The 27,516-nt window shown below is 55.7% G+C and overlaps 2 protein-coding genes across 14 annotated transcripts in view; both read left to right on the forward strand.

Moving 5' to 3' along the window:
- The window catches only part of TTYH2 (tweety family member 2), a 35,611-nt gene extending 20,676 nt beyond the window's left edge, over positions 1 to 14,935 (forward strand). Inside the window, exons 5-14 of one of the 4 annotated variants that reach the window (XM_086355965.1) lie at positions 1,178 to 1,273; positions 1,809 to 1,881; positions 5,579 to 5,648; positions 6,146 to 6,201; positions 6,647 to 6,739; positions 6,941 to 7,033; positions 8,541 to 8,683; positions 9,338 to 9,520; positions 9,973 to 10,077; positions 13,145 to 14,935. In XM_086355965.1, the coding sequence (XP_086212091.1) occupies positions 1,178 to 1,273; positions 1,809 to 1,881; positions 5,579 to 5,648; positions 6,146 to 6,201; positions 6,647 to 6,739; positions 6,941 to 7,033; positions 8,541 to 8,683; positions 9,338 to 9,520; positions 9,973 to 10,077; positions 13,145 to 13,271 (1,039 nt within the window). In that variant the 3' untranslated portion in view covers positions 13,272 to 14,935. Of the gene's footprint in view, positions 1 to 1,177; positions 1,274 to 1,808; positions 1,882 to 2,162; positions 2,805 to 5,578; positions 5,649 to 6,145; positions 6,202 to 6,646; positions 6,740 to 6,940; positions 7,034 to 7,368; positions 7,626 to 8,540; positions 8,684 to 9,337; positions 9,521 to 9,972; positions 10,078 to 13,144 lie in introns of those variants that run through there. The other 3 variants (XM_086355966.1, XM_086355967.1, XM_086355968.1) reach the window with 3 other exon arrangements.
- Positions 14,936 to 19,724: 4,789 nt separating this feature from the next.
- Positions 19,725 to 27,516, forward strand: part of DNAI2 (dynein axonemal intermediate chain 2) — a 30,755-nt gene continuing 22,963 nt past the window's right edge. For 2 of the 10 annotated variants that reach the window (XM_086355206.1, XM_086355211.1), the window contains exons 1-3: positions 19,725 to 19,877; positions 23,972 to 24,165; positions 26,628 to 26,789. In XM_086355206.1, coding sequence (XP_086211332.1) covers positions 23,983 to 24,165; positions 26,628 to 26,789 — 345 coding nt within the window. In that variant the 5' untranslated portion in view covers positions 19,725 to 19,877; positions 23,972 to 23,982. Of the gene's footprint in view, positions 19,878 to 23,830; positions 24,166 to 26,627; positions 26,790 to 27,516 lie in introns of all 10 variants that reach the window. The other 8 variants (XM_086355208.1, XM_086355212.1, XM_086355209.1 and 5 more) reach the window with 4 other exon arrangements.

Here is a 27,516-nt window from a genome sequence, read left to right on the forward strand (position 1 = left end):
TGGCATAGATCTGTCAGACCTCGCCTGGGCTGACTCTGTGTGTGCCTTCTAGAAGCAATAGGAACCAGGGTCCAAATACATGCCTCCCAGAGATGGTTTAGACCTGCTCTGTCCATGGCGTGGCCACTGGTCACGAGTGGCTGATGGAACAAAGGCTATGAGGAGCTTCCCTGGCGTCCAGTGGTTCGGACTCCACGTTTGCTGCAGGGGGTGCGGGTTCAATCCCTGGTTGAGGAAGATCCCGCATGGCCCACAGCCAAAAAAAAGGAAACGAGAGGGTAGATGCATGTATGTGTATATATGAATTACTTTACTGTACACCAGAAACTATCACATCATTGTAAATCAGCTACACTCCCATATAAAGTACAAGTTAAATTAAAAAAATAAGATAAAAGATATATATTGTACAACATGAGGAGTATAGCCAATATTTTTATAGTAACTATAGATGGAGTATAAGCTTTAAAAATTGTGAGTCATATGTTGTACCCTGGAGAAGGAATAGGCTACCCACTCCAGTATTTTAGGGCTTCCCTTGTGGCTCAGCTGGTAAAGAATCCATCTGCAATGTGGGAGACCTGGGTTCAATCCCTGGGTTGAGAAGATCCCCTGGAGAAGGGAACAGCTACCCACTCCAGTATTCTGGCCTGGAGAACTCCATGGACTGAATAGTCCATGGGATCGCAAAGAGTCAGACGCGACTGAGCGACTTTCAAAAAAATTAATACATAGTACACCTGTAACTTACATAATATTGTATAGCAACTATACTTCAATTCTGAAAAAAAGAAGAAAAAGTAAATGAAAGGAGAAATTCGTTTCCTCGGTTGTATCGGCCACGTTCTCAGCCACACATAGGCAGCCACAGAGAGTGGTCAGTGTGTAGGTGGTCCGTGTCCATCACTGCAGAAAGTTCTAGGAGACAGTGCTGGTTCAGACACTCAGCCGGGGGAGGGAGGGTGACTCCTTTGTCCAAGCACAGGCCGGGATGCAGCCTCCGGAGCCCCAAGGGCTGTCCACCACACACACTGGCTTCGTGCTGTCCGGGGCAGGGCTGGCCCCCGGGCTCATCAGCTTAGCCGCGGGCTATGGGCAGTTTGTCCTGTGAACAGTCCAACGGGCCAGGGGCCCCGGTGGGCAGCTCTTCCCTGACTGCCCCTCCCGCCCCGCCCAGGTGGCTCTCCTACCTCCTGCTGTTCGTCTTGGACCTGGTCCTCTGCCTCCTGGCCTGCCTGGGTCTGGCCAAGCGCTCCAGGTGCCTCCTGGCCTCGTGAGTAGCCTGCCTCTGGGTCTGGGGGAAGAGCTGGCCAAGCGTGGGGAGTGACGGTGCCGCCGTCCAGAGGGATGAGGGCCTGGGGGGCCGGGGGCGTGTGGGCAGCAGGGGCAGCCTGATGCCGCCTCCCTCCCCCCTTCTCAGCAGCCGGCCCGGGGCCGGGTGGGGGCGGCAGCCACCATCCTGCCGTCTGGACACCAAGCCAGGGGTGGGCTTTCCCCGCTCCCAGCCCTTGCTTGCCTCCAGGGCCTGACTGTTCCGCAGCTGAGCCGTTAGAGCCGCTCAGCTCACGCCCTTGCTGCTATCTCTTCCCTTGGGGACCTGTGCCCCGGGCATCGGTCCATATCCCTCTGCCAGCAGTTAGGGCTCAGGCTGGGGCTGCCCTTGGGGCCGCCAAGGGAGTCTAGAGGGCCAGGGGAACAAGGTCGTAGCCAAGAGGAAGGGTCCCGAAGGCTGGGGGGTGGGCAGCCACCAAGGGACCCCCACCTGCCAGCCTCTGCCGGGACCCCACTGGTGGCTGCTTCTCCTCTAGGATGCTCTGCTGCGGGGTGCTGGCCCTGCTCTTCAGCTGGACATCGCTGGCTGCTGACGCTGCCGCGGCCGTGGTGAGTTGGGGGCCATGAGGGTGCCGGTGGTCCGCCCGGGTGGTCTTCAGTCTGGTGGTGTGTCGATGTGTGCCGCCCAGCGTCCCCATGGCAGGGCCAGCTTCTGGTCTCAGTCCCTAACCAAGAATCCGAGAGTCTGGGAACTAAAGGGGCTTGGCCCATCCCTTTTGATGGGGACACAGGCCCTGGGAAAGGAAGAGGCTTGCCCCAGGGTCATGAGCCGTTTGAGGGCAGAGCAAGATAAGAGGCCTGAAGCCTGATCCTTTACCCACCTGCCACAGCCTGTGCGGCCGGGCACGGGGGACCAGGTGCCTCTTCTGGATGTGAAGAGCTGAGCCCAGCTGGTGGGGCTGGGCAGGGCTTGAACCCCATTCTGGAAGCACCCTCGGGCTTCAGCGCGCACTCCTCCCCAGCGTCCAGAAAGCAGAAGGTGGCCTCCCATCCACTGCACTTGGACTCACACAGACCGTCCGATTTGTGTTTCCCTTTGTGGTACCTTGAAATGTGAAAAAAAAAAACAACAAAAAACAGACACACACGCAAGGTGTCAGGAGTGTGGGCGGGAAGCCAGCTAGGCAGGTACGCTTGGTCTCTGGTGGACTGAGCACTCCAGAGGAGCTGTGTGCACGGCGTTCATTCATTCATTCAACGTTCGGCTACGTGGCTCTCAGGGGCGTGCGTGTCTGGAGATGCAGGAACCAGAAGAACGGGACGTTTCCTCTTAAGTTTCAGCTCATAGGCAGATCATCACAGCCCCATGTGGATCGACACAGTGGTGGTACAGGCTGCGTGTCTCTGTGTGTGTGTGTGTGTGTGACAGAGGGGCAGATTTATGGGGATTTCAGAGAACCCCTTAGCTCACTTAAGAGCCACAGAGCAAACTTGTGACCTGCATCCATTCTGCCCTTTCGATCCAGGAGAAAAAAAAAGAGGGGAGGGCTCACACAGGAACTCCTTTACCCAAACGCATGCCTGGCGCAGTGACGGGGGCCGGCTGGTGACCCTGGCCTTGGCCGGTGGGCCTCCACGATGCCCCCAGAGTGCATGGACCCTGGTGCTGCTTGTCTGAGTAGCTCTGGGCAGAGCTTGTCCGGAAGGGGGAGGAGGTGGGCCTCTCCTGCTTTGTCCCCCCTCCCCACATCACACAGTGTCCACTTGGGACCGCGGAGGGAGCCCTGGGCAGCAGGAGCCTATGTCCCCAGGGCTGGGGCCCCTCCAGGTACAGAGAAGAGCAGAGTAGGAGGGCCCAAGTGAAAGTCTCTCAGTCGTGTCCGACTCTTTGCAACCCCATGGACTGTGTAGCCTGCCAGGTTCCTCTGTCCATGGGATTCTCCAGGCCAGAATACTGGAGTGGGTAGCCATTCCCTTCTCCAGGGGCTCTTCCCAACCCAGGGATTGAATCCAGGTCTCCCTCATTGCAGGCGGATTCTTTACCATCTGAGCCACCGGGAGGGCCCAGGTCACAGTCAAACGCATCCTGATGTCATCTGGAGCTTGGCGGGCTGAACAGGGTCCAGGGAGGGTGGCTGCTGGCCGAGGCCACACGCACAGCTGCCTGGCAGAGAGCCGCTTCTCCGGGGACAAGAGTGGGCACAGGGAAGCTTGCACACAGCGGGCCCTCCCCCGGGCGCCTCCAGCTGGCCACCATGGGCACCCCTTCAAGAGCCAGCTCCTTCCCAGCAGGGTCTCCTCCCTCTCACCAGGCTTCTGTGTTCACAGCGACCAGAGGCGACTGCAGCTCCCAGCCGAGGGCCCCCCGGGCAGCCAGGGAGCTGCAGAGAAAGGCCATCTCCCTAATTCGATTAATCAGGCCCTTGTGTGAGAGAGGCCAAGGGTGAGGCAGTGAATGGGCCTTTGACGGGGCTGCGGCTCCTGCTGCATGTTAATAGGAAGTGGGGCAGAAGGAGCCAGGCCCTCCGAGGCTGTTGTGGGGAGCTTTTGTGCGGCCACTGCCCCTGCCCGCGCAGCCTGTTTTTCTGGGGCTGCTCTTGTTTTTGTTTTTGAGAGCTGTGGGGCAGAGCGCCAACACTGGGGCCTCACCCTCTCCCTCCCCTGTCCCCCCAGAAAGGGTCTCCAGGAAGGAGCACTGCCCCCCAAGAACGTGCCAGGGGCTTCCCTGGTGGTCCAGTGGCTGAGACTCCGAGCTCCCGGTGCAGGGGACCTGGGTTCCGTCCCTGGTCAGGGAACTAGAACCCACACACCGCAACTTCGAGTTACCGAGCCCCAACTAAAGATCCCGCAAGCCACAACTGAGACACCCCACACAGTCAAATGAATATTTTTTAAAAAGAACGTGATGAGGAGGCAGATGGGAGCCAGGGAACTGAGCCCCGCCTGCTCGACCACCCCGCTGTACAGTCCGGAGTGTTAGGCAGGAGTGAGGGGCAGAGAGGAGAGACAGCGCCAAGGAGAAGGAGCGGGGAGAAGTGGCCTCTGGGAGAGGCTGGAGGGGAGGGTCACCCAGGTGCTCTGGCCACTGAGCACTCCCCTTCCCCGGCAGGGAACCCCAGGAGCATTCCTGAAGTTCCCCAGGCCTCGTTTCCTCCTGTAGGATGGGCAGAAGAGCGGCACTTTCTGCGAAGGCTTGTTGATGAGGGCGAGATGGGTTGGTGGACCCCTGGGAGGCATGTGGTCAGTGTCCATCAGTTATTGTTCAGTCGCTCAGTCGTGTCTGACTCTGCAACCCCATGGACTGCAGCACACCAGGCCTCCCTGTCCCTCACCAACTACCAGAGTTTGCCCAAGTTCACGTCCATTGAGTCGGTGATGCTATCCAACCGTCCCACCCTCTGCCGCCCTCTTCTCCTTTTGCCTTCAACCTTTCCCACCAGTCCATTGGTTTCCTACACATTTATTCCCTTTCTGGGAGGGTCACGGGGTGACCTGAAAGGGGGGAGCGCCCCTCTACCCAGTGCCCGCTGCACCCCCCAGGCCAGACCTGTGGAGGGCCTGGCTCAGAGGGTGGCGTCCTTGCAGCCGCCTCTTCGAGGGCCCGGACCTGCCGCGGCTTGGCCCCCGGGGCCCTCGGTGGTCCCCCAGCCAGGCCGGGCCAGGCGGCAGGGTCTGGGTCCCCCGGTGTGGCCACAGCAGAGCCTGCAGCCCGTGTCCCTCTCAGCCCTGTGCTCTTGTTGACCTCCCATCTTATCATGACAAGACCTGGACCCAAAAGCTCAGAGAGGGATTTAGCACCTCTGTAACTCTTTAGGAAGACATCCTGGGGCAGGCTTCATAGATGGACACCCCCCGGAGTCGGGGCGGACTTGGTAACAGCAAGACAAAGAATAAAATAGAGATAGGCAAACCAGGCCGTGGTGCAAATAACTCTCCAAAATGTGTCCTGTAGCACCCCCGTGCCTCACCCAGGTCCCTCCCAGGAGAGGCATTCAGAAATCAGAGGTAAGAGCAGAGTGCATGCTGTCTGTCTGCCGTCACTTTTCTGAGTACGCTGCGTGGATTGATTTATTAGGTGAAGAGCATCTCTCTCCTGTGCGATTGATGAAGACGCTGAGACCCAGGCTAAGCCCTTGTCTCTAAAGTTAAGAGAGCCAGGCAGGGGCAAAGCCAGGACCCAGGGAAGCCCAGGGAAGCTGGCCATTGATGGTTCTTGCCCAGCTGAGTCTGAGCCGCGGGGTCCCCGTGCCTGAACTCCTTGGAGTGTGTGACTTTCCTCCACCCTCTCTGTTTCTCCCTGGCTCAGGGCACCAGCGACTTCTGTGCGGCTCCAGACACCTTCATCCTAAACATCACAGAGGGCCAGGTCCGCCCCGGTAAGGATCTCAGCTGCTGTTGTCAGAGCCGCCTGGGATGCTCAGTCCAGGCCCGCAGTCAGCCAGACTGTGCCCCTGAAAAAAAGTGAAAGCGTTAGTTGCTCAGTCGTGTCCGATTCTTTGGGACCCTGTAGCCCTCCAGACTCCTCTGTCCATGGGATTCTCCAGGCAGGAATATTGGTGTGGGTAGCCATTCCCTCCTCCGGGGCGTCTTCCCGACCAAGGTGTCTCCCACGTTGCAGGAGAGACTTTGCACGTTGCAGAGAGATTCGTTGCCGTCTGAGCCAGGGAGGCCCCAGGCGGTGCCCTTCTTTCCCTTTCAGCCCTGTAGTCACCCAGAGCTGCCCCATCACGGTCCTTCAGGACCAGCCGAACCAATGGGCCAGGTCTTAGAAGCTGTCTCCTTCGGGAACTCAGGGACGGGCCTGGCCACGGAGGATGGATGAGCGCGGGTCACGTGTGAGCTCCTACCTGACTCCAGTGTCTTTTCCTTGCAGAGGTGACCCAATACTACCTGTACTGCAGTCAGAGCGCAAGCAGCCCCTTCCAGCAGGTACGGCTCCCCCGGTCCAGCCCTCACCCTGCCCCCAGCGCCCCCACGTGGTCAGCCGTAGCACTGACCTGTAAGGTGGAGGTGCCTGGCTGTTCTTTGCTTCTCTGGGGTCCTCTGCAGGGGCCTCTGGGTCAGCTCCATCACCCTAGGTGCTGGTTTCCATGCAGAGGTTGTGCTTAAGTCTGGGGCGGGCCCCAGATTCTACATTTCTCACAAGCTCCCCGACCAGGCTGTCCCAGCAGGACACTTGGAGTAGCAGGAAGCAGGTGGACGGGGCGGCTCTAGGGAAGGCTGAGGGCTGAGGGGAAGACCTGCCAGCAGGAAGGCCCGTCCCCGATCAGGGATGTGACTGCTGCTGCAGACGATCGGGGGGCTGCAGGGGAAGAGGCAGCGGGGGGCTCCTGGGAGTAAACCTCACGCGGGGCTGTGGTCTCTCCCGGCGCAGGCCCTGACCGTCTTCCAGCGCTCGCTGACCGCCATGCAGATCCAGGTAGCAGGACTGCTGCAGTTCGCCGTGCCCCGCTTCCCCACCGCAGAGGTGAGGCAGCCGGCCCTCCCCTGGGGACCCGGGCCGGGGAAAGAAAGCGTGTCCCCTCCCTGTGCATCTAGCCCCTTGCTGTGGCTTTAAAGGCCTCTCTGCCGAAGCTGCCGTCTGCGGGTTTATCCCCAACCCTCCCTGCTGCCCACGTTCACTCTCTGCCTCTCGGTCTGTCTGCATGTCCACCTCTTCCTGCTTCAGAAAGATCTGCTTGGAATCCAGCTCCTGCTGAACTCGTCCGAGTCCGGCCTCCACCAGCTGACCGCCTTGTTGGACTGCCGGGGGCTGCACAAGGTGCGGGGTGGCCCTGGGGGGCAGGCGGAGGGCGGTGGGGGGGGGCACCCCAGCAGGCCACATCGTCCCAGGGAGAAGCCAGCAGAGGCTGGGAGAGTAATTGCCTGACTCAGGGAATGGGGTGGAAGAGTGCCTGGCTTCTAGATTCTCTCCAGGAGCTGAGACGGGGAGACGCAGAGAAAGGTACCAGGGGGTGGGGGTACGGAGAGTTGGATCTGCTTCGGGGCACCCTGAGCTACATGAGGAAGGCTGTTCCCTAGTGCACAGACCCCCAGCCATCTGGTCAACCCATCCAGTTCCTGTGTTGCAAGTGGACACCCCACTCTCATTGCCAGGGTCATCTCTAGGAATCTGCAATGTCAGGCATCCATGCAGGGATGCATGTGAGCCCCTCCTCTCCTCCAAAGCAGGAAGCCAGTGTATGTTGACAAGCTCTCACATCCCACATGGATTTTGGGCGAACAGTCATGATAATGATCACGGCTGCAATTTACTGAGTCCCTGTCTTCCACCTTGTTCTATACACCGTATATCTGATGTATCATTTAGTCCTCACTGTTAAACTAAGAAATACCTGATATTTCATGAGAAATGTTATAGATAGCAATTTGTGTGTGAATATAGATGGATGGATAGGTAGACATATAGATGGACAGATGTATATATCTTTATCTATAAAGTAGCTTACGGAAGATTCCAGAGCTGTCGAGTCAAGGCCGTGGGTTTCCAACCCTGGCAGCCTGACTTGAGAGCTGAGAACAGGGGGTGGCCCCAGTACCCTTCCTCCCCTACCTCCACACCCCATCCCTCAGCAAGTGCTCACCACTGTACCCTCGGATCTACCCTGCTCCATCCACTTCTGTCCCCCCCGCAGCCCCCGCCTTGGTCCAAGCACCGCCCTGCTCCCCTGGGTGACAGCCGTGGCCTCCTAACCGGTCCCCACTTTCTCCCACCCCCTTACCTTTAATATACGGCAGCCAGAGCAGCCTTTTAAAAACCGAATTGGATCACAGCCTTCCGTCCCCAAACCCGCCCGTGCCTTCCCATCACCTTGCGTTACATTCAAGCTCCTCCTCGCCTGCCATGCGAGGTCCAGCAAGAGCTGGTGCCATCTCGCATGTCCTCAGCTGACCTCTGCCTCCTCCCTGAACACGCCGAGCCTGGCCCCTTTGCCTCAGAGGCTACAGGCTCGCTCTGCTTCCCTGCTGTCCTGGCCTCAGATTAAATGTCCTCTGCCCTCCGGCTCCCCCACCCGCAAGCTCATCATCTGTCCTGTTCCAAGCCCAGCACGCAGTTTGTCAGCAAACGCGTCGAGAGAGAACCAAGAAGCGCCCTGTCGTGTCGGGGTCCTGAACATGGACTCTTCGTGGGTGTACACTGTGCCTGGGATGGGGGAGGGGAGGTGATCCCAGGTCCAGGCTGGGAGAGAGGGGCTTCCAGAGACCAGCTGGGACCCCCGGCAGTGCCGCTCTCCCCCTGCAGCTACGTGCCCCTCTTCCTCCTCCAGGACTATCTGGACGCCCTCGCCGGCATCTGCTACGACGGCCTCGAGGGCCTGCTGTACCTCGGCCTCTTCTCCCTCCTGGCCGCCCTGGCCTTTTCCATCATGATCTGCCTGGGGCCAGGGGCTTGGAAGCACTGTGCCACCAGGTGGGCTTCCTGGGGAAGGGGGCGGGAGGCTCTGCTCTCTGGCTGAGCTGAGAACTGATAACCTGGGGTGGGGAGGGGCAGCAAGGGGACCGGGCATTCAGCCCCAACAGGCTGGCTGGATTTCTGAGGCAGCGTCCCTGAAAGTCCAGGCAGGACCCCAGAAGGAGGTTGGAGGGGGCCAGAGCAGGGCCAAGGATGATGAGGGCATCGTGCCACAGGCTGGCCTCCTTAGCTTGTCCCCTGTTCCTCTGCAGGACTTTGCGGGGTGATGCTGCTGCTGGGAGGGGTGCCCCCAGAATGCCGGAAGGAACAGATTGTAGCACTGATACCAGGGCATCTATAGTCTCATGGAGGAGACAGACAAGATAGCATTTCAGTGTCTCGAGAGTAATCAGAAAAGGAGGCAGGGTAGGGAGGATCAGCGTGCAGGTGGTCAGCAGGGTGGGCTGCCTGGAGGAGGTGGGTGTGCAGTTGGGAATGGAGCAGAGTAATATGTATAAGGCGGGGCTGAAGACCATACTTTCAGAGAACCTCAAGGAGACACCTGCAGCCAGAGGGGGAGTCCTGGGAGGAAAGATTGGGAAGTGGGCCGGGACCCCACTGCCTGGCGCCCCTCCCCTGCCCCTCACGGCCGTGTCCTGCGTGTCATCCTAGGGACAGGGACTATGACGACATTGATGACGACGACCCCTTCAACCCCCAGGCCCGGCGCATCGCCACCCACAACCCACCTCGGGGGCAGCTTCGCAGCTTCTGTAGCTACAGCAGCGGCCTGGGCAGCCAGGGCAGCCTGCACCCAGCCCAGACCATCTCCAATGCCCCCGTCTCGGAGTACATGTACGGCGGGGCTCCCGGGGCCTCCCCCCAACATGCCGGGCTGGGGCTGTGGCGCTTTTCCTGGCCTTGGGGGAGCTGGATCTGCAGGCGGGGGCATGTTTGGGTCCAGGGGGCCAGGGAGGGGGAGGAAGGCATCTGAAGCCAGCTGAGCCCCTGGCCGCAGCTGGGACGCCTGAGTGGGGCCCCCCCCACCCACCCCGAGAGCATCTGCTCGAGGAAGAGCCGCTGCAGGTGTCAGTGTTTTGCCTCAAGCCTGCAGGGCAGCTCGAAGGCCTGAGAAGCCGCGTCTCCCCTGGCCCTATCACCCGCTCCCTGCTGCTTCTCCCTCCCCTCTGTCTGTGGTCCAATTCTATCTCCCTTACGCAAACCCAAACCCCCGGGACCCTCCTGCAGAAGTCCGGGCACACACCTGTGTCCCCGCCCTGAGCGCTCCTCGCCCCTCGGCCCCACAGGAACCAAGCCGCGCTGTTCGGCGGGAACCCACGCTACGAGAATGTGCCGCTCATCGGAAGAGGCTCCCCTCCACCCACGGTAAGCTGGGCTCCCCTCCACCCACGGTAAGCTGGGCTCCCCAGCAAACGCACAAACCCTGCTGGGGAGGGGGGCGCCGTTAAAGAGAAAACCTCCTGGGGACCCAGTGAATCCCTCCCACAGAGGTAGAAAAGAACAAAACGGTTTTGTTATTGGATAAGCATTAAAGCAGACTGCCGGGACGTCCCTGTAGGTCCAGGGGTTAAGACTCCGAGCTCCCACTGCAGAGGGTGCACTGAGATCCTGATGTCGCGTGGTGCAGCCAAAAAAAAAAAGCAAACAAAAATCAGCCTGGCACTGATAAGAAAGAAAGGGGTCTGAGACAAGGTTGGACGTCTGCGTTCTTGAGCCAGGTGTCTGTCGGGGAAGGAGCCGTCCCCTTCACTGGGCTGGGCGAGGCGTTTCACCCGCCCCATCCTGGTAGTTTGGAAGAAGCCATTCAGGTGGTGAACCTGGAGCCCTGGCGCCCCTAGGACATGAGACCCATGACGTAGGCTTGGCTTTGAGAAGCAGCTCAGGGTGTCCAGTGAGTGCTCTTAGTGAAAAGCACAGCTCTGGACCCAGGAAAGAGAGCGGGGGACCCAGCCCTCTTCAGGAAGTGGATAATCCGCAGCAGGGAGACTCAGAAAGCTGCTGTAATAAGTGCCGTACGGTGCGATGGGCCCTAGAGGGAGGAGCTGTTCTTCGGGGCCTGAGGAGGTGACCTTTCTGCCTTACCGTGGAGCACTGGGTCTCCCCCAGGACGCTCGAGTTTGTTTCCCTAGAGGACGCTTGGCCACGTCTCAAGGCATCTTTGGGCTTCCCCCATGGCTCAGGTGGCAAATATCCCGCCTGGCAAGGCAGGAGACATCAGAGACACAGGTTCGATCCCTGTTCAATCCCTGGGTGGGGAAGATCCCCTGGAGAAGGAAATGGCTACCCACTCCAGTATTCTTGCCTGGAGAATCCCATGGACAGAGGAGCCTTGCGGGTTACAGTCTATGGGGTCCCACAGATTCAGACACGACTGAGCGACTGACACTTTACTTTACACTTAAAGGTACCTTTGGTTGTCACACCTGGCGGGGGGTGTTGGCTGCTCCCGGCCTCTAGCGGGTGGAGGCCAGGGGTGCTGCTGGGCACAGGCCAGCCCCCCGCACGCAGGACGATCGGCCCCAAGTGTCCTCAGTGCCCTGCTCAAGCCGACCCTCCGGCTCTCCTTGCCCGGCCCCGCCTTGCTGCTGTCCTGCCCAGAGCGCCTCCCCGCTGTCCTTTACAGACCATGCTCGACCCGGGCCTTGCTCTGCCTCCTGGGGGCCCCGAGCAGGGACAATGGCCCTTCCAGGCCTACTTCCACAGTTGGCCCCTTTGAAATCCCAAGCTGGCTTCTCTGTGAACCAGAAGAAGCCTCTCGGTTCCTGCTTCTTCCCGCCGGCTGCTGTGGCCCCAGGAATTCAGATTGATTTTCATGTTAATCTCAGTACAACATGTTTAGGAGAAATCCGATGCTGTGACACATGAATTACTCAAGGCCATGGAATGCCAACTGTAGATGAATTTCAGATTGCCTTCTGTTTTGAAAGATCCAGGCCACTCTCTGCCTTCAGCAGAGATAATCAGAAAACTGACCTTATTTGCCAGGCTCAAGGGCAGAATAAACCTTCCCCCAGGAAAGACTGAAGGCAACAGAAGAAGAGGCAGAGGATGAGATGGTTAGATAGCATCACCAACTCAGTGGAGATGAATTTGAGCAAAGTTCAGGAGATGGCGAAGTCTGGGGATCCTGGCGTGCTGCAGTCTATGGGGTCAAAAAGAGTGGGACACGACTTACCAACTGAAGAAGAACTCCAAGTGCCTCTAGGTGTCCCTGGGAAGGCAGAGTTGAGACCCAATCAATTTTAAGGGGTTAAGGAGTCTCGGGCCCCCACCACCTGCCCAGCTGGAAGCCTTTGTCCAGCTCTGGTGTGAGTGGTTCAGACCTGAACCCCTGGGGCCAGAGGACAGTCAGGGTCCTGTGGATCATTGCTCCTCAGAGTCCACAGACCAGCAGCACCTGGAGCTTGTTAGACGTTCAGACTCTCAGGTTGTACGTTTGATGGGAGATGCGATAACGTAAGAAGCCGCATCCTTAACTTCCGAGCAGTAGCTGGCTAACATCTCCTGCAAACACTCAAACTTTGTGTTTCTCTGACTTGGCTGCACTGGAAAGAACTTATTATAAAAATATTAGAGGTGGCACTTTCAAAAAGCTTAACTTACTTATTCATTCACTTATGGCCACGCTGGGCCTGCACTGCTGGGTGCAGACATTCCTCTAGTTGCAGCGAGAGGGGCCCTACTCTTCGTTGCGGTGTGTGGGCCTCTCATGGCGGTGGCTTCTCTTACTGTGGAGCACCGTCCCTAGGGCGCACAGGCTTAGTTGCTCCATGGCATGTGGGATCTTCCCAGACCAGGGATCGAACCCCTGTTCCCTACATTGGCTGGTGGATTCTTAACCACTGGACCCGCAGGGAAGTCCCAAAAGGCTTTATTTTATGTATATTTTATCTCTTTAAAAAAATACTGCTGGCTACGGCCTGGGTATCCGGATGTTTTTAGAACCCTCCCAAGCCCCACCCCTGCAGTGTCTCTAATGCACAGCCAGGTTTGAGAAGCCCTGGGTTAGGGATCTTCTGGCTTTATATTAATCCATCCTTTTGATGTAAGAGATGAGTCCTCTTAGGTCCATTGTGCAGATGGGGAGACTGAGGCTGGAGCAATTGGAGAACCTCCTCCAAGGTCATAGGATGAGTAAGGTGCGCAGCTGGGGTTTGAACCTGGCTCTCGGAGTCAGTGGGCCTGTGCCATCAGCTTGCTCGCTCAGCAGGCTCCTAAGCGCACGGGTGCGTTAGGGAGGCAGATGTCCTGATGGCCCCAGGGTTGGAAGCATCAGCAGACATGAAGCCTGCCCAGGCCACGCCCACTGTCCTCAAGTAACCCCCACGAGGCCCTGACGTTGAAACTCGGTGGCCAGCCCAGCACCCCAGAAGAGCCGGCGCTTCTGCTAGCACGGTGTCCGGTGTGACGGGCGACGCGTGACCTTGTCCTGACTACTCCCTCCCCTCTCTCCCACAGTACTCGCCCAGCATGCGGGCCACCTACCTGTCCGTGGCAGATGAGCACCTGCGGCACTACGGGAATGAGTTTCCAGGCTAACACGCTTTCCGGAGTTCCTGCCTCCTTGCTCCGTTTTGGTTTTTAACTAAGGCAAATGCAAGTGTGTTTCTTTAACAGAAACCAAAGGCATATATAGAGACTGCAGGTCGGAAGGCTCCAGCTGGCGCCAGGGAGTGACTGGAGATTCAGGGAGAGTCAGCCTGGGGTTGGCTGACATTCCTGGGCAGACAAGCCCCGTGAGCTGGACCAGCCCTCTCCCTCCGCTGACTCCCTTTCCACACCGGAAACGCCCCCAAGTGCTTGGCTGTCCCTAAGCTAGGAGCCTGGCTCAGCTCACCCCTGACTTCCCGCTCACCAGGTGGGGAAGGGCAGTGATGAGGGGCTGGGTGAGGCTCTAGGGCCCCCTTGCCGGGACTCTGCCTCCTGCAGACACAGCCGGGAGCCCAGGTGACCATTCTCGGGGTCACCTCTCTCCTCCTGGCTGCTCAGATGGGTACCATTTGCCCACAGGTAAAGGCAGGTGGGCTGATCAGGAGATGCTTTTTAAGGTGACATCCCTGATGAGACCAGACACTGTCCAACTCAGTCTCCCGGGGCCCAGTGGACTCTTCCCGGCCACGGAGGGAAGGCCTTGGCAGGTTCTGCCTGTGAGGCCAGGAGCTCCAGGGCCTTGCAGCCTGCTGGGCTTCCAGGTAGCGGTGGTGGGCCTGTCTTCTCTGCAACCTCTGTCGCCTCCCCTCCATTCCAGAATCTCCGCTGTGAGATTGCTCATGGCGGGAAGGGCGGTCTCAGGTATTCACAGACACTTTGAAAAAGCGACTCTCTTTCTTACCAGTGTTCTAAAGATTCTTGATTATCCAAAGAATTACAACTCATCCCACAAGCCAGTTTTTACAGCAGATGTGGGGCTGATCCCTCCCACCTGATTTGTCGACCAAAACAGAGGTCAGTGAGACACCCTATCCCCAGATGCTGGTTGGTGGGGATATCTGTTCATCCCACCTGGATGGACGCATCTTGAGAGAATAAAGTCTCTGGGAGGGAAGTCTGAACGTGAACAGTCTGGTCCCGGAGACCGGCTGCTTGGCCACATCAGCTCTCCCTGCTTCTATCTCCAAGTAGGTCCTAAAGGTTTTAGCAAAACGGTGTCCTGATGTACAGACGGGCATCTTCCCTACCTCTCCCTCCACCCTGTCCCCACCCCCGACCGGTACCTGCTGGGTGAGGGAGGAGCCTGGGGACCAGGAGGAAGTAATGACTCACCACCTCTCTGCTGAGGATCCAGCGTTAGCGACTTTGGTGCTTCCAACCTCCTGCCGACAAAGAGTGCCCGGCCCGGGAGGCCCACAGTGTCTCACGCCGAAGCAGGGGCGTGGGGTAGCGTGGCTGTGGACCGGGCACCGCTTCTGGTCAAAAGGCTGAACAGCAGAGTGGTTCTCAGGCCCCAGCCAAGCCTCCCCGACCGCAGGGCCACCGGGCCGCCGGGACTCTCTGTCTCCCTCATTCCCCTGTACATACGTGTACCATGACCCCACCTTCGTGAGGCCGTGTCGCGTGCAGACAGGAACTCTGCAACGTCAAGGTGGTGCTTCTTAACATTCCTCGTTGGCCACTAGAGTTGTTTTTAATGCATGTAAACTAAACTAGAATCCCTTGGGTGGTTCCTGGAGGAGCCGAGTAGGCACACCTCTGCTTAATACAGGTGCGCCCTCACCTGGGGAAGAAATAAACCACTGGTACTAAAGTGCATCCCGTGTCTGACTTCCTGGGCTTCGGGGATGATGACCGGAACCGATAGCACCTACTGGCTGGGTTACACTCAGGGAGGGGATCAGAGCGGGTTTCAGTGTTGAGGATTTAAAGACAGGGCTGTTGGAAGAAAACAAAAAAGAAAACGAAATAGAGACAGGGCCTCACCTTGCTGCTCTTCGGGATCAAAGTCAGGCCTCCTTTCTGCCTGAGTCTCCAAAGCTCCCCTTCGAGGTGATTGCTTTTAGGGTTACTGATAACAAGTGGCATTTATTGAGTAACCTCCAAAGTGCCAGGAACTGCCCCAAGTCATTTTGTATACTAACGCATATATATGGAATTTAGAAAGATGGTAACAATAACCCTGTATACGAGACGGCAAAAGAAACACTTATGTATAGAACAGTCTTTTGGACTCTGTGGGAGAGGGAGAGGGTGGGATGATTTGGGAGAATGGCATTGAAATACGTATAATATCATATATGGAACGAGTCGCCAGTCCAGGTTCGATGCACGATACTGGATGCTTGGGGCTGGTGCACTGGGACGACCCAGAAGGATGGTATGGGGAGGGAGGAGGGAGGAGGGTTCAGAATGGGGAACACATGTATACCTGTGGCGGATTCATTTCGATATTTGGCAAAACCAATACAATATTGTAAAGTTTAAAAATAAAATTAAAAAAAAAAGCCAGAGGTGTACAGAGAAAGGACTTAGTTGGTGCACGTGTCAGAGCCAGGAGTGTGTAACTCACAGCCCAGGTGGGCACCTCTGGGCAGTGACACAGGCTTGTGGCGGGGTCACAGGGCGGACCGCCTCTCCCAGCTTGGCGGCAGGTCCTTGCTGCATCCTCTTCCAAAACTCTCCACCTGCATGGGTCACCTGCCTGCGCCCGGGCTCCCGAGACACATGAGCCCTTCAGTCCTGCCGTGCAGTGTCTCGTGTGTCTGGCGAACACCTGAGCCAGCCTGGGAGGGCCCCCCTCCTGAGGCTGTCGTTTACGCTGATTCCTCTGGAGCAACTGACGGAGTTGTGCACTGTTGTGGGAATGAGGGATGGTACGGCTGCTTCGGATAACAGTATTCAGTTCAGTTCAGTCGCTCAGTCGTGTCTGACTCTTTGCGACCCCATGAATCACAGCACGCCAGGCCTCCCTGTCCATCACCAACTCCCGGAGTTTACCCAAACTCATGTCCATTGAGTCAGTGATGCCATCCAGCCATCTCACCCTCTGTCATCCCCTTCTCCTGCCCCAGTTCCTCCCAGCATCAGAGTCTTTTCCAGTGAGTCAGCTCTTCACATGAAGTGGCCAAAGTATTGGAGTTTCAGCTTCAGCATCAGTCCTTCCAAAGAACACCCAGGACTGATCTCCTTTAGGATGGACTGGTTGGATCTCCTTGCAGTCCAAGGGACTCTCAAGAGTCTTCTCTGACACCACAGTTCAAAAGCATCAATTCTTCAGCACTCAGCCTTCTTCACAGTCCAACTCTCACATCCATACATGACTACTGGAAAAATCATAGCCTTTTTTTTTTTTTTTTGAAAAATCATAGCCTTGACTAGACGAACCTTTGTTGGCAAAGTAATGTCTCTGCTTTTGAATATGCTATCTAGGTTGGTCATAACTTTCCTTCCAAGGAGTAAGCGTCTTAATTTCATGGCTGCAGTCACCATCTGCAGTGATTTTGGAGCCCCCCAAAATAAAGTCTGACACTGTTTGCACTGTTTCCCCATCTATTTCCCATGAAGTGATGGGACCAGATGATCTTCGTTTTCTGAATGTTGAGCTTTAAGCCAACTTTTTCACTCTCCACTTTCACTTTCATCAACAAGGTACTTAGAGTAGTCAATCATAGAGACAGAAAGTAGGATTGTGCTGGCCAGGAATTCCGGGAGAGGGGAGTAGGGCCTTATTGTTTAATGGGAATAGAGTTTTGATTTGCAAAATTAAAAGAGCTCTGGGATAGATGGTGGTGATGGTTGTATAACAGTATGAAGGTTCTTAGCAGCACTGAACTGAGCAGTTAAAAATAGTTAAAGTGGTAGATTTTATGTGTACTTTATCACGATACAACACTGGATAAAAAGGTTGGCGGGACAACACTGCAGTGCACTGTGGACTGGCCTTGGGGATGGCCAGGGCCAGGGGCTGCTCTCGGCAGAGAACTTCAGTTGCCAGGACTTCACTGGTGATCCAGTGGCTAAGAGTCCAAGCCCCCAGTGCAGGGGGCCCGTGTTCGATCCCTGGTCGGGGAACTAGATCCCACACGCTGCAACTGAAGATCCCACCGGCCACAATAAGGACGCAACACACCCAAATAAGAATCTGGATGGTGATTAAAGTCACTGGGTCATTTAACAACAAAAATAAAAGCCGCCAGATGTGCTGTGATTGAGTGGAGATCTGGAAGACGCTGCAGTTTTTAAAACCTGGACCCTTGTGCTTACTTCTAATTATACGCTCTTGCTGGCTTCCCAGGGTGACCGAGACGGGCCCGCCCATGGGTGCTGCCTGTGTTTCCAGTGAGCGGAGCTGCCCGCTGGCAGCTGGCAGCAAGCAGGCTTTCTGAGTGATAGTGGGTGAGAAGCCTGTAATAAGTCATCGCAATGATACGGGAAGGGAGGCTGCAGTTTTCCTCTCGACTTTTCTATTTCTCCTCTCCGCCCACTCCCCCTCACCTCTGTGTGTGCAAGGAGCCTCAGCGGCCCAGAGCTGGGGGAGGGGTGAGGAGTGAATCTGTGATCACAGCCCCAACCAGCCAGTGCTCCAGGGTGGAGCCGATCCGATTCTGGATGCTTTGTGTCTGAGTCGCCTCTGACCACACAAAGCCGGTTCCGCGGGGCTTTCAGACGCTCCTGCGCCCAGCTCCCATCACTCGGAGGGACTCCTCGGCTCAGAGAAACCGGTGGCGGGAGCCCAGGGGCAGCTGATGGCAGCGGCCACCATGGGCTTGCCTTTGGTCAGTGCCGTTGGGCAAAACGCCATCTCGAGGGGCCAGGCAGTAGTGGAACATTTATGGAGAAGCTGGGGCCCCCGAGGAAGGGACGTTTGCTTTCCTCCTGTCCTTTCACAGAATCCCCAGAAGCTGGCCAGGAGCCTACCATGCCTCTCAGATCCCCACAAACTAGCCCCAGCTGACTTCTGTAAACTCGTCTCTCACTGGCCCCCAGCAGGGACCCCCCCAAAATGCCTTTCTTCCGTGACAACCGCGTCTCCTTCAATCTGGAATCATCTCCCCTCTCCTTCCCCCCTGCAGCTCATAACCATTTGTCAAGGCTCCATTCCAACCCCAAATCCCACTTCTTGTATGACACATGGTCCGCCCAGGTCCAGATCTCCAACAGCCATCTCTAAACTCAAGTTAGATCCCCAGACGTGGGAGGCACAGAGCTGGCCTCCGGTGCAGGTTCTGTGGTCAGCTCCAGCCTGGGCACACTGCCATGTCAGCTCAGCTGAGCCTCCCAGTTATCCTGAGTACTGCAACTGCCCCCTCCCTTGGCCAATGGGAATTGTTGAGTCTGTTGGCTCAGACGGTAAAGAATCCACGTGCAGTGCAGGAGACCCTGGGCCAGGAAGATCCCTGGGTCGGGAAGATCCCCTGGAGAAGGGAATGGCTACCCACTCCACTATTCTTCCCTGGAGAATCCCAAGGACAGAGGAGCCTGGCGGGCTACAGTACATGGAGTCGCAGAGTCAGAGACGACTAAGCAGCTAAGCGGGGCTTCTCTGGTGACACAGGGTAAAGAATCCGCCTGCAATGCAGAAGACCTGGGTTCCATCCCTGGGTCAGGAAGATCCCCCGGAGGAGGGCATGGCAGCCCACCCCAATATTCTTGCCTGGAGAATTCCACGGACAGAGGAGACTGGCGGGCTACAGTCCGTGGGGTAACAAAGAGTTGGACACAACCAAGCGACCAACACACACACACAGGCGACTAAGCATGAGTCAGAGAAGGAAAGCAACTTGCCCAACATCACTCGGTTAGTAAACAGTCAAATGAGTGAGCGAACGTCGCTCAGTCGTGTCCAACTCTTTGCGACACCAGGGATCGTAGTCCACCAGACTCCTCTGTCCATGGAATTTTCCAGGCAAGAATACGGGAGCGGTTTGCCATTCCCTTCTCCAGGGGATCTTCCTGTCACAGGGATGGAACCCAAGTCTCCTGCATTGTAGGCAGATTCTTTACCATCTGAAGCACCTGTCTGGGATTCAAACCCATGTTTTCCAACCCCACATCGGGTTCTTTTGGTTTACATTATTTCACCTCATTGTCTTAACTAAGGAGAAATTTCATTTTATTCGTTCATTCATCCGCAACCAAGAGCTAAGCTGTGGAAACACCCAGCCCCTACCTTATAGGAGTTTCCTTCCTGGTCGAGTGGTTCAGACTTAAGCTTACTATTCAATATGCAGGGACTATGGTAACAGAGAGGAAGCTGGGGGTTCTAATTCCCATTTAGCAGACAAGGAAACTGAAGAAAGGGGTGGAATTGACCTTCTGGATCATGAGCAAATCAATAACAGAGCCTCACCCAGGGCTCAGGACTCCTAGGAGCGCTGAGTAGTACATTTTGCATTTTCTAAGAATCTTGCCAAATGCATATTTGTGGACTTGGATAAGCGCCTTGGCAAAGATCCTACATACGTTTATCGTTACCGGTGCTTGACTAATTTAGGAGGGACCGGAGACGTGGCTTAATGGGATGGGGGGGTCACGTGCTCCAGGTTTCCTTCCGCGCTGCGCAGCCCCGCGTCCTGGGCCCGGCCAGGGTTGCTAGGCAACGAGTAAACTCCGGAGCCGTTTGAGAAGCGCTGGAGCCAGATCCTCGACTCGGGGGCTTCCCTAGCGGCAGCAGGAACCGACCGAGGTTGAGGGGCGGACGCGGGGAGGATGTCCGCGGCTGAAGAGAAGACTGGAGAGTGAAAGGTAGCCCCAGAGGGTGAGAAACACCTCTAGTGCAAGAAGCTCCTCGTGGGGCGTCCTTCCGGGCCAGCTCTGCCGGATGATGGACCCCGGGGACCAGTGCTCCTGGGGTCCCCCGCCAATCGGTCCTCGCTGCCCCCGATGTTCCCGGAGTCCCAGGACCCAGCAAGTTCCAAACACCCTGCCTCCTGCACCTCTTGCGGCCAGTCCGGTCCTGATGCGATCAGTCTCCTGGTGGGGGGATGGGAGACCTAAGGGTTTACAGCGCCGCCCCGCCCCGTATCGAAAATACAGCCTGGGGCTGGGGTGGTGGGCGGCCGGCCCGGTGAAGAGGAGAGCTTTCTGGTAAGAATGGAGGGAAGGGCGTTAGAGTTACTGAGCCCCTCTGCAGGGGTGGTCCTCTGCAGCATTTCACCTATTCCTCAGCCCCGGAGTGGGTCTCCATCAGGATGCCCTGAGGGTATCGTGCTGAAGGTCACACGCAGGGTTAGTTCCTTCTTCCTGCAACAAGTTCACAGTTTATGTCTCTTGAACCACACAAGTGCATTCTTCTCCCAGCTTTCAGACCCAGTGTTTCCGTCTTACATCGTTAGCTTGCTGGACTTTTTCACATCAGAAGAGGAGGAGTAGGGGAGAGACCTCTAGGGGAGCGTCCTGGCGGATTGGGGTCACATCGCACGTTCAGCGTGTGACGAAGGGAGGAGGGGGCCCCCCTCTGTGCCAGGCACTGGGGATGGGAGTGAACAGAGGACCACAGTCTTCTAATTAGGAACCATTACTCTCGTGGACTGTCATTATTAATGAATATTCATTGCTGTTGTTGTTGTTGTTTAGTCACTAAATTGTGTCTGACTCTTTTGTGACCCCATGGACTGTAGCCCGCCATACTCCTCTGTCCGTGAGATTTTCCAGGCAAGAATACTGGAGTTGCCTTTTCCTTCTCCAGGGGATCGTCCTCACCCAGGGATCAAACCCACGTCCCTTGCACTGGCAGGTGGATTCTTTACCACTGAGTCTCTAGGGAAGCCCGATGACTATTAGCACTACATCAAAAAAAAAAAAAAAAAAATACCATAGTCTTGGCTCAAGGGGACAGTGCTGTAGTGGGCAGAGCAGGGAAACACAGGCCCACATCACCCTCCGGGTCTGGGGACCTCCGCCCACGTCTGGCTGTCTTCATCCTCCACCTCTTGGAGCTCATCCCAGGTTGACCCCAGTGTGGAGCAGAGGAAGGAATTCCCAGGGAGATCAGCCACTTTTGAAGGCGAGTGAGTCCTTTATGACCACAAGTTCCAGAAGGTGCATAGACAGAAGAAAGAGGGCAGGAAGTCCCTCCCCCTACAGTCCTGTGTCCAGCCAGACACAGCACAAAGACTGGAGACTGCCCAGGGACAAGAAGGAGAGGCCTTGTCACCATTGTGACACCAGGGAGTCCAGTGGTGCGGAAGGTGGCCACCTCCACTTGCCTGCCCGTGAAGCTCCTACACTGAACTTCTCAGCCACCCCCACCAGTCCCTCATCTCTCCCTTTCTCTGAAGCCAAAGGAGGTTCTTTCCAGGAATCACTTCCCTCATTATCATTGCACAAGCCAAGTCTTGTTTTTATGTTTGGTGAAGGTTCTGATATGACTGCCCCAGGATGTCGGAGGCGGTTGCATATTTGGCATTCAGATCAGCATGTCTCTAATTCCACATGGTCTTGTGTTTGAGATGCTTGTGGGGCTGAGGTTCCCACGGGTGGCATCTCCTCCCCCAAAGTCCCAGAGGGCAGCGAGGCGGTTCCTGCCTCCCCTGGAAGCCCCCTTTGCAGACAGCCTTACTCAGGCGCTGCTTGGCGCAGCCCAGCCTGTGAGACTTGTCTCACCAGGGTGGGGAGAGACCTTCTGAGACCACCCCCCAGCTCTGACCTCACCATTCATCTTCATGCTCCACCAGCTTGTGAGAAAGAGCCTGCTCTGGGTCCTTGAATGAGCTGTCTTCCCATCACCCAGCCAGCCTTTAAATGTCTCCTCTGTCTGCCTCCAGATAGAAAACAATGCCTCTGTTCTCGCTCCTGGCTTGGCTTTGGGAAACACCAAGAAGGAAAGCAAAGCTGTTAACAATATGATCTGGGCTAAAGAGGCTATTTTGTCTTCCTAGGCTTACCTCGTGCTCTTAAGACCCCTTGTGTCCCCTAGGAGCTGGCCGTCTCGTGGCAGTTGTCTCTTAACAGAGGGAGGGATAAGCAGCCTGTAGTTACCAGAGTCTGCAGTCCTTGGGAGCGAGCGCTGGGAGGTGGAGGGGCGGGGGCGCAGGCGCAGCCCTGCTGTGTAGTTCAGCGATGTGCTGGCGGCCAGGGTGATGCTCACTGGGTGTGCACCCTTTTCCACGAGGCTCACTCTTGTCCATGAAAAATAAACCCTTAGGGCAACCTGCTGTCATCCGTGCCTCTGTCCCCATCCTCTGTTCTCCAAGCCATTGCTCCTACCCTTCCTGGGTGTAGAAAAGTTGCCAAACCACAGGAAAGAGTGAAAAATACTGCTCCCTGCAAGTCTGATGCAGAATGAGCTTTAGTGGGGCTGAGAAGTAGGCGGTTGGGACAGTGGTACCGTCTCCAACAAACACCACCTGCGGATGCAAAGTGGCCTCGTAGTTAACCTTAACCTCATCGCCCTCACCCCCGTCCCAGCTGCTCCAGGGCCCGAGGCCACCCAGGCACATGCTTCTAGGCTGCCACAGAGCTCTTGGCCCTAAATCTCGGGGGACAGCAGCCTGGACCCACCTGTCTGGTTCCTTAAAGCCCTGGAGTTGGGGGAGGAAGGACAGATGCATATCTGGTCCTAATAGTCATCTGGAGTGACCGTACTAATGTCTAAGCCTCGTCTCAGACATGTAGATCAGTGTTTACAGGAGGGGGGCTGGGAGTCTCTATGTTTTGAAGGGACATTCCAGATTTGAGAAATGTTGGTTGTGAGATTAAGAGCCCTCACTTTAAGTTGGTGGTTCTCATCCTTGGCTGCATGCTGAGAGATTATGATTTAATTAGTCTGCAGTTCAGCCTGAGCATCATGGTTTTTTCCAGAGCCCTCCAGGTGTTTCTAAGTGTGTAGCCAAGGTTGAGAAGCACTACTGTATTTTCGTTTGTTTGTTTTGGCTGTGGGATCTCAGATCAGGGACTGAATCCTGCCCACCCTGCTGCGATCCATTTTGAGTCATCTTTTTGTATGGCTCGAGGTAGAACCTGGGGTCATGCTTTTGCCTGTGAATGTACAGCATCCCCAGCATCATCTTTTAAAAAGATCATCCTCTCCGCATTGTGTTCTTAGCACCTTCATTGAAAATCAATTGACCATAGATATAAAGGTTTATTTCTGAGCTCTCAATTCCATTCCATTGATCTAAGTGTCTGTCCTTATGCCAGCATATCACTCTGTCTTGACTATTCAGGTTTTTTTTTTTTTTTTAATGTGGACCATTCTTAAAGTCTTTATTGAATGTGTTACACTATTGCTTGTCTTATGTTTTGGGGTTTTGGCCCGTGGGATCTTAGCTCCCCGACCAGGTATCAAACCCACACCCCCTGCACTGGAAGGCAAAGTCTTAACCCCTGGTCCACCGAGGAAGTCCCTATTCATGGTTTTAACAAATGTTTTCTGACAGAGTAAGTGAAGTCATTGTCAGGTCCAGTGTGCTGCAGGGAATTTAATTCAACATAATCACCATCGATATTTCTTCCTTGCCTCTGGATAATCATATGAGCTCAGCAAAACTGTATCATTTGTGAGTTAGAGCTCTGGAGTCGGGTTGACCAGCAGCAACACTTGTTGGCTCTGTGGTCTTGGGCAAGGCATTCTGGGTACCTGTGAATATCAGGTTCCTCCAAAGTGGACTGGTGATCTCATTGTCCACTTTAGAGGGCAACTGTAAGAACCAAGCAAGATAACGCTTAGCCTGTAGTCATCACTCCATAGATTATTCTCTTCAAATGCAGCTCAGCATCTGGACAAATCGCTTAGGAGCCTTCCCCCTACAACCAGAGAGGAAACACGGAGCCGCCCGCAGTGGTGGGGCTCCTGGAGACTGGGGTAGCCAGCTGGAGGCCCTCAGCACACACCCTTCCCCGTCCCTGCAGCAGCCGCTACCATGGAGATTGTGTACGTATATGTGAAGAAACGCAGTGAGTTTGGGAAGCAATGCAACTTCTCCGACCGCCAGGCAGAGCTGAACATCGACATCCCGCCCAACCCCGAGCTGGCCGAGCAGTTTGTGGAGCGGAACCCGGTGGACACGGGCATCCAGTGCTCCACCAGCATGTCGGAACATGAGGTGGGTTCCTGAGCCAAGGGTCAGGCCAGTGGAGGTGTGGTCTGGCAGGGTTGTGGGTCAGGGCTGGTAAGTGGGACTGCGTGACTCCATTCCCATGGGAAGCCAGTGGGCCAGTGCGGATGCGGGATGTGTGAGGGCAGAATCACCCCCAGTCCCAGCTTGGTGCCCAGGGTCAGGACAGGCCCCAGTACCAACCACTCCCTGGGCCAGGCGAATGCAAATCAAGATCTCCTCTCTCTGGCCTCCCCTCTAAGACTCTTGCTAGAGTTGTTTTAGGCATTTGGTGCAGCTTTTGAACTGTGGTGCTGGAAAAGACTCCTGAAAGTCCCTTGGACAGCAAGGAGATCAAACCAGTCAATCTTAAGGGAGATCAACCCTGAATATTCACTGGAAGGACTGATGCTGAAGCTGAAGCTCCAGTATTTTGGTCATCTGATATGAACAGACGACTCACTGGAAAAGTCCCTGACGCTGGGAAAGACTGAGGGCAGGAGAACAGGGCGTCAGAGGATGACATGGCTGGACAGCATCATGGATGCAGTGAATGTGAACTTGGGAAAACTCCGGGAGATGGTGAGGGACAGTGAGGCCTGGCGTGCTGCAGTCCATGGGGTCGCAGAGAGTCAGACACGACTGAGCGACTGAACAACAACAACAGCTGGGAGAGGCATCTGAGGGGGCTAGGGATTCATACCTACAGGACCCGCCCAGCTCGTGAAAAAGAAATGGTCCCATAGAACGTTCTGGTCACAGGTGCCTCTAAGATAAGAGAACTGAGTGTCGTGTTGCTGTTCAAAACCCAAGATTTCTCCTGGTCTGTCCGAAGTAGGTGATCAGCTCCTGATTATGTCAACAACTGCCCGGAGAAGATTAGACTGAGGGGATGACCCTGTTGTCATATTCCTAAATCAGCGGCATGAAAATCACACTGATTTGGCCAAAACACATGATGAGTGTTTCCAATAACTTCCAGTTCAAACACATTGACTGTCCTGCTTTCCCAGGGTGAGCTGCTGTCACTGGGGCCAGAGCAGTCTTGTTCACAGGAACTTCCTAAACAAGACAACAGCCATAAATTCCATGCCACGCTGGGGTCTCCAAGGCCAGTGACTCCGCCCTGTTGAGACATCTAGGTTTCGTGAGAAATGGCTTATAAAGGAAAAGGAAGTGAGAGTGAGAGCTCAGTGAGTGTGGATCTCCATTTGGGGTATTGAGAAATTTCCAGAACTGGATAGTGCTCAGGATTGCACAACATCGTGAATGTTCTTAATGCCACTAACTTGAGCATTTTTTTAATGGTCAGAATGGTAGATTTTCCCTGGTGGCTCAGACGGTAACGTGTCTGCCTACACTGCAGGAGACCCAGGTTCGACCCTTGGGTGGGGAAGAACTTCTGGAGAAGGAAATGGCAACCCACTCCAGTACTCTTGCCTGGAAAATCCCATGGACAGAGGAGCCTGGTAGGCTACAGTCCATGGGGTCGCAAAGAGTCAGACATGCCTGAGCGACTTCACCTCACCTCACTTCATGGTAGATTTTATTTTTAAAAATCTTTGTGTATTAATTTGACTGCACCGGCTCTTAGTTGTGGCACGCAGGATCTAGTTCGCTGACCAGGGGTTGAACCCAGGCCCCCTGCCTGCGTTGGGACTGTGGAGTCTTAGCCACTGGGCCACCAGGCAAGTCCCAAAACGGTAGATGTGATGTTATGTGTATTGTGTGAAAGTGTTAGTTGCTCAGTCGTGTCTGACTCTGTGACCCCAGGAACTGTAGCCCTCCAGGCTCCTCCATCCATGGGATTCTCAAGGCAAGAACACTGGAGTGGGGTAGCCATTCCCTTCTCCAGGGGATCTTCCTGATCCAGGGATCGAACCTGGGTCTCCTGCATCTCCTGCATTGGCAGGCAGATTCTTTACCGTCTGAGCCACCAGGGAAGCACATGTGTGTTTTATCACAGTTGAAAAGATGCAGGGTGAGGGGACTGCAAAGGAGGCAGGAGGTAAGTTTAAAGGGCAAAACTACATCTATGCCTCGCTACAACGGAGAATGAGCAAAGCAAATCCAATCTCTCAAGTGTTCTATGCTTTGATTCCCGTCTCACTGTAAATGGTAGATTAGTCATTTTGTTCTTTGGGGTCTCACAGAGCAGATGGGTGGGTGGGCTTCTCTGGGTTTTTAGTGTTGAGGTTAGGTCAGAACTGGATTTCTCCCGGCCACTGGCATCAACTGCAAAGTGGCTGTTACTAACTCCACAGGCTGGCACGTTCATGGCCGCCTGTGACCACCTGAGGACCAGAAAGTTCCTTGCTGGTACCTGAAGACGTTGTGGCTCTGGTCAAGGGTACCTCACGAGGCCCTCCCTGAACACGCAGAGCCCAGGGACCCGGGAGCCCGGGACTCTGGTTTGTAGAAACACGCTTCCACCAGGGCCAGGCTCTTCTCACCTGTGACTCTCTGTTTAGGCCAACACAGAGCGCTTTGAGATGGAGACCCGGGGGGTTAACCACATCGAGGGAGGCTGGCCCAAGGATGTGAACCCCCTGGAGCTGGAGCAGACGATCCGCTTCCGGAAGAAGGTGGAGAAGGATGAGAACTACATCAATGCCATCATGCAGCTGGGCTCGGTAAGGCTTCCTTGGGTTCGATCAGGGTCTCAGCCACAACTGCTTCCCCAGCTGCATGTCAGGCTCAGCAGCTAGCTCCTTGAGGCAGGGCACCAGGTACCATATGGAACCTTCGGTCTGGGAGCAGGTAGACAGGTCCACACAGCAGACCCAAGGGTAAGGCAAGGAAGTCCAAGGACTGAACAGGTTTTAGGAGGAATCGGGAAAGTGGGAAACCCTCCGGGCAAAGGAGCCCTAGCCAGCAGCTACCTGCCAATAGGGGTCATTCATTCATTCATTCAGTCAGCACATTTGGATGGAGCTTCTAGCCTTTGCCAGGTGCAGTAAAGATTGCAAAAATGAAATTCACATATATCCCACCCTAAGGAGTTTGTGAGCCACTGGAGGCCAAAGACAAAAACAGAGATATCACAGTATTAACAGGGGCTCCCCAGGCAGCTCGAAGGCAATGGCACCCCACTCCAGTACTCTTGCCTGGAAAATCCCATGGACGGAGGAGCCTGGTAGGCTGCAATCTATGGGGTCACAAAGAGTCGGACACTTACTGAGCGACTTCACTTTCACTTTTCACTTTCATGCCTTGGAGAAAGAAATGGCAACCCACTCCAGTGTTCTTGCCTGGAGAACCCCAAGGACAGCGGAGCCTGGTGGGCTGCCGTCTATGGGGTCGCACAGAGTCAGACACGACTGAAGGGACTTAGTAGCAACAGCAGCCCCAGGCAGGTCA

Source organism: Bos grunniens, chromosome 19, assembly GCF_055505025.1.
Source record: "Bos grunniens cultivar Pamir isolate PY7600 chromosome 19, Bosgru_T2T1.0, whole genome shotgun sequence".
In the NCBI taxonomy this organism is placed as follows: domain Eukaryota; kingdom Metazoa; phylum Chordata; class Mammalia; order Artiodactyla; family Bovidae; genus Bos; species Bos grunniens.